The sequence below is a fragment of the Nuphar pumila genome, unplaced genomic scaffold (genome assembly GCF_984573655.1).
Source record: "Nuphar pumila unplaced genomic scaffold, dmNupPumi1.hap1.1 HAP1_SCAFFOLD_1002, whole genome shotgun sequence".
Taxonomy (NCBI): Eukaryota; Viridiplantae; Streptophyta; class Magnoliopsida; order Nymphaeales; family Nymphaeaceae; genus Nuphar; species Nuphar pumila.
Genome location: NW_028323559.1, coordinates 7,214 through 13,249, shown reverse-complemented (window position 1 = coordinate 13,249; position 6,036 = coordinate 7,214). Strand labels below are relative to the sequence as shown.

Genomic DNA, 6,036 nt, shown 5'->3' with positions numbered 1-6,036 from the left:
ACAGGCTCTGTTAGCCTTACCCGTGATTGTGTACAGGAACAAAAAAGGGGCTTTGCCCTGGTGGTGCACAGTATTCGCAAGTGGTACACCAGTGGTGGCATACGGTCTTGGTGGATGAGGAGACAAGGGTATCGAGAAGAGGAAAACATGCAAGATCGACCTGCTGACCGCCCTACCCCCGGTGATCCACAGCAAGGTCCTTGAGATTCCGACTGCGGTTGACAGTTTATTTAGTTGTGGCTAGTAGTGAAGTGTCCTTAGGTTCTCCTCCAGATAGACTTAGGCAGTCAGTCATCACACACTCATCATGCTCGGCCGAAGCTCAAATAGTGTATCCCACCCTTGTTGCTGTGTAGTGGGTATCGAGGATGATTAGATGCAGCAACACTTCCTCAGGTCTCTCTAGCTTGAAACTCTGGATCGGCTGCCTCTGGTGGCGGATGCGAGTTTGTCCCTGTAATCTAACCAATCGACAAGCTTCTATCAACAGGTGTAACAGGCCTGCAGTAGTTGTAGAATGTTCCTCGCTTGCTGTGTGAATGCATGAACGATACTTCTTGATGGTGGGATGCTGTTGGCCCATGGCTGCGGTGTCAGTCTTACAGGTCAACTTCACGATCTTGAGGTTTGACGATGCTTGGTTCAAGTGGCTTGCGATGCTTGAAGTGATTCGGTGCTGCGATGCTCTGTTTCGAATTGACAAAAGTGTGTGACGTGCAGCAACGTGCTGAACCCGATCATCACGATATGGATGGACTTGCCCCATACTGTCCGCCCCGTACTTTTCCTTAACAAGTTGCCAACAGCAGCTTGCCCCACGCTGGATGCCTCCAGCCGATTGAATTTATGATTGATTTCTACCGTCTGCAAGTCAAGCATGGTCCATTTTCTGCACCCAATATCTGTAGATACATCGCGCCTTTTGGCATACTGGCGAATGCAGCGTGCCCACAAGTCACTGCCATGCTTCAACACCCATGCTCTTAGAGCATGCATGACTCTTCAGACACTGCTCCCCTTGTTGAGTGCACCAACAGGCTATGCATGTTATTGGATGCGTTTCGGTTAAATTCTATCGATCTGCAGTTTTGACTGCCTCGGGATGAACTGGACATTAAGCGGAATGCGTCGTGGTGACATATCATACAAGCCACTTTGTCTCCTCATCCACCAAGAGGGACGTCCTTTTACAGTTTGCCAATGTACGTTTGCCAAGGCATCTTCAAGCCATGAAGTAATAGAAGCTATGCACTGACGGGAAAGGCATGGCAACGACATCGCATGCTCTTGATGATGCGCTACACAAAATGTGTGTTTCTTCTCGATGTAGCACGCCACACAGAGATTGCGGTTCTCCTCACACCCAGGTGGCCACACTCGGGCATCTTGGTGCCACATGATGCAGCAGCAGGCCGCGCTACTGCAGACAGTGTGCTTTTCCGCTTCGCATTGCCTTCTGATGGCCTGAATCACCGAGTCACAGCTGCTAGCATGCAGAGTCATCTGTACAACGCACGCTTCTTGGCGCCGTTGCCTCAGGCCGTACTCTTGCCGTGGCTATCTCCTGGGGTGGCAAGCTAAGTACCTGACTTACAGAAGGCTCTCGCTGGAGGCCTTCTCCTTCAGCTTGGCGAGGATCTTCTTCTTGCTCTTGACAGACACGCCCATCTTCTTTGTACCTTCGAGGTTGTAGCCGGACATGGAGGCTGTGGAGGAGTTGGGGGGGATGGATCCACTCCTGGTGGTGCTGCCAGTGGACGCTTGGGAGGGGATCTCAAAGGCTTGAGCGGAAGGAGCCGCCACGATGGCAGCAATCCCTGCATACAATCGCTTTGCTCCACCCTATGATTTCACAGATCACCCAAGACCAACTACATCCACAGATGTTGGGAATGGCTGAACGATACAGCAAGTGTATTGCATCAGTTCAATTATAAGTGTGTTTCATAAGCTTGCAGGTCACGCGATACTTCTTGTGCTTGACATGCAGGACCCACTTCCTGACTATGCACCGACTTCTTGATTAAGTTTTAGCTGCCCAGAGCGCCGCTGGAGCGACTGCCATCAATTGAACATGTGACTGCACAAAAGTAGTTTGATGTGAAAGTTGATGATGAGGTTCAGGTGAACAGCGGGCTGTACAGTTGTGTGCAACCCTTTGCGTAGAGCCATCGCATAACCATCGCTGCTGTGTCAAAAGGTTGGCACTGTGTGTGTGTGGCCTGGTGTTTGATTGATTTGCGATATGTAGCCTGACGGCAGTCGCTGCCTCATAAGCTCGTTCTGATGGACATGTCAGGTGGGGAGGACATCCATGTGAACCACTCGATGACGATCACTGTGTCTGGACTGTTGGGCATGTGACTTCGCCAAGTGAAGGTGCAAGCGCCCCTTGTCAAAGCAGCTGTGAATGTGCAGTCTGCACTCGTTGAACCACCTATCACCTTGTAGGAGCCCACCAACGTTACACTTCAAACTTCTTCAACAGCAATGCTGCTCACGTATCATGAATTTCATTTGAAATGATCATGGAAGGAGTGGGTTGGTGTGCATTGATCGCGATTGAACCCTACCCGGTACGGTGGTGCCGCCACAAGTACACAAACAATAATGCTGCCGTGCTTAGATCGGCAGAACGGCACGACTCATGCTCGAAGCTTTACTACGTGAGTGGCGAGCATCACCAAGAAGTCTGGTAAGCCTCAAAGGGCAGTGAATCGTGACCCGACACCATCCAAGAAATGCCCCTCCGCGTCTGAAAGGCTTCTGCTAATATTCACAAGAGACTTTCTCCCAGCATAATTAAATTGTTCATTGTTAGCAGAAGTACATGCGGTTTTCATGCTTACATGCATGAAAGCAGCGTGGGTTTTGCAGTTCAGAAAACCGGCCTGATTTCCGAAAAAAAAAGGAGCACGATGGCGCCACCCGCAGTGAAAGCCACGAAGAGCTACATTTCTACTGCAATGTCGCGATTCATGCACGGTGAAACTGTAGCGTCCTTTCTGTTCCCAGCGTGACAACGCCAGTCCAAACGAACACCAGTTCACAGCCTGACCATTGGGACGATCAGCTCAAGAGATACTCTGTTACGCGTGAGAAAGTGCCTCACTCGTTTGGCTGCCAAAGGTGCATATCGAACCCGGAACCAAGCAGCAGCATGGCATGCCGAATGCTGTGAATGGTTTTGAGGTGGTTGCAAGATACGTCGTGATCAACTCGGGCTATCAGAGGACAAAATCAGGACCGAGGAAGCATTGCAGCTCAAAACGGCTCCTTCCAAAAGAGTTCTGGCATGCCAATGCTGATTAAGGCAGCGGTTGAACGTCCACCGGCCACAGCACAACGGAGAGCAGTATACGCACCAGCAGCGATCATGCCGAAGGTCTGGCGACGGTCTACTGCCACGACGGGCACGGCATTGCAACGAACAACCCTTGGGGTGGCTGTCACCTGCAAGTTATAATTCCGTCAATGGACACGATTAACCGCGCAGAATCGGTTCTGTAAGGGTTGGGACCAGTCACGCCACACGTGAGCTCGAAAGTCCCAAACAAATCCAGACACTCAACAAATGAATTGACAGCTTCTAGAGGGAACTGAAGATGAGAACATATACCATACCTTGGACACAGAGAATGCAGCCTGCATGTTGTCGGTGATGTGGGGTAGGCGACAAGAACACAAATGCTTCACCAGCGCTACCAGCCTTATCCCGTGTCTTAGCCTACTGTAAGTCTTTGCAGTACGCTCATTTGCATGAAAAGCACACAGCTTGTTCGGGTCGGTGCAAGTTTGAGGCAAAATTCCCCAGAATAATGGGGCAATCCGGAGATCCTATTCGAGATCCTACACGGTCGCTGCGACATGGTGTGTTGGTTTGTTCGACCCATGCGACAGCTCTTTCGGAGAGAGTTTTTTACACCGAATTTGAAATGCCAATTATGAAGATCCCGATTTGGCACAACTTGATAACGAAGTGGCAGTAACCGTGTGCGTAGGATTACTAGAGATGTGCGCAACGTCGAACACCCTACACAGAGCTGATGGTCGTGTCTCGAGCTCGTTTCTACCCTTCGGAAAAATAGGACATTCTTGAATTCATTGTACTAAATGAAGCCAGTGCAAAGCTCGGGGTTCAGGGATAAAAGCATTGAATGCACTCACCCGAACACGGTCCCTTCCCAAGAGCAAACATGCTGAATAGGGAAAGTAGACGACATTTCCGCAAGCATGGGCTCGTGTAGAGTATCCAGAATTCATGCAATGATTGTCAGTTCTGGCCACTTGGGTGCTGTCTCATCTCGGTTACGTCGCTTCGTATGCCTGGTATGTCGCACCCATCCGCAGCTTCATACCTCCAGCAGATGAACGCGTTGCGTTCGTTTAATTTATAAAACGAAAGAAATGCGGCGTCCATGCGATCTGCTCACAATGGATGTAGCGCCATGTTCAATCGAAACCTTGATGTATGCAATTGCTGATGCACTGAGATCACATTACTTTCGGGCAGTTGCATACATCGCGAAAAGACGGTATATCTACAGCATCGGTAGCATGAGTGGTCCAGAACATCTTCATTTGCTTTTGTGATGGGGTCGTCATGATGCGTGTACCAGGCACGTGCTCACCTAGTCACGGCAGGTGAATAAGTTGGAGAAGCAACAGTGCCAGCACTGGCAGTGCTGGCACTGACACTGGTGGTGCTCCCATGAAAACTCGTCATTTCTGTGGAAACGAGTGACATGTGCTCTGAGCTCTGTTTACTTAGCTGTGAGTGAACGATCAGACATGGCCTTCGCGACTGCTCAAGTCATCGTGTTATTCTGAAGCCGTACAATATCCGCAAGCAATTTGTCAGGACAACTCTGATGGTATGGTGCTTTCAAAGATGAATAATTTATTGGCCTCATTCTTCCCATGTAAGCGTTTTTTCTTGAGGGGTAGACCGTGATTCGAGCATCCAACCAACTTGGTTGGCGCTCAACTTGGTTGCACGGCAATCCTGAATCATCAGCCGCCACTTCTCCATTTGCACAAGAAAGATGTTAACTATAGTTATCTGCTTGGATAACGCATTCCTTGGGTGCGATAGGCAGCTGCGGCGGGCTCTCAGAATTTGTGCCCGGTTTGGTTCTGCTAACTAACAACGCACCATATCAAGACACCCTAACGATGTGTTATGGGGGTGGTGATGATCGATACCCCTAAGAAACGTCCAGATGACGTTTCAGGTGACGTCTTCCCCTTGGGAGTCATGTATACATCATCCCAATCCCAGGTATCACTGTTGTCAACCTGTGACACTGGTGGAATGTTCACACGGCATGTACACTCATCTAGATTCTCAAGAGCAATTAACTTTCCCATGTCAAGATCATGGGCAATGTCCATTATTACAGGCACAAGAGCACCAAAACAGTGTCTGCATGCACAGATCTGAGTGCATTCAGCACTCACAAGCGGACTGGGAAGGCAACATGGCCGTGGACTTGGGTCTGCCAAAGAGTCAGGAGCAGCTACGAAATGGAAGGATCGCAAAGGAGCAATGCAAGCAAGCCACAGTTTTGGCTGTGCCGCGGGGGTATGCACCCAGTATCTGGGCGATCAAGCACTGCCAATGTCCATGTCATTGCAGTGTTTCGCCAGACCATGTCATTTTGCGGGGACGAAAGTGGGCGCCTGAACCCATTCTGGCGAAGTTCTGTGTCATTGCGTTGGTGCTCTCTCAATATCTTGTAAACCGATCAATTATGGAACATGCAAGCTGCAATGCACCATCTGAGATAGAAGGCGATCAAATTTTGTGGTGGTTCTTGCGGGAACGACCCTTACTTGGATGTAAATCAAATTTGCTCACACCACTCAAAAGCCGGCCATTGCATCTCTGGGTGTGCCCTTTGGGATTCTTGCCTCCAGAAGCGATGCGGGAAGATTACACTGGAAAACTCAATATCATGTTTCGATGTGAGCACGTATGGCTCTGCAATTGTCTTCGTACGTTATTCCCAAGCAAGTCTTGGAGTTGCCAATGTC

The 6,036-nt window shown here is 49.8% G+C and overlaps 1 protein-coding gene across 1 annotated transcript; it reads right to left on the bottom strand.

Moving 5' to 3' along the window:
• Positions 1 to 1,201: 1,201 nt before the first annotated feature.
• Positions 1,202 to 3,753, bottom strand: LOC149809580 (uncharacterized). The gene is made up of 3 exons (XM_089994752.1): positions 3,625 to 3,753; positions 3,366 to 3,453; positions 1,202 to 1,817 (listed from the first exon to the last, which is right to left on the bottom strand). Exons 1-3 carry the CDS (start codon positions 3,649 to 3,651, stop codon positions 1,591 to 1,593), a joined length of 342 nt encoding a protein of 113 aa, XP_089850878.1. The 5' UTR covers positions 3,652 to 3,753; the 3' UTR covers positions 1,202 to 1,590.
• Between the last annotated feature and the right edge of the window lie 2,283 nt (positions 3,754 to 6,036).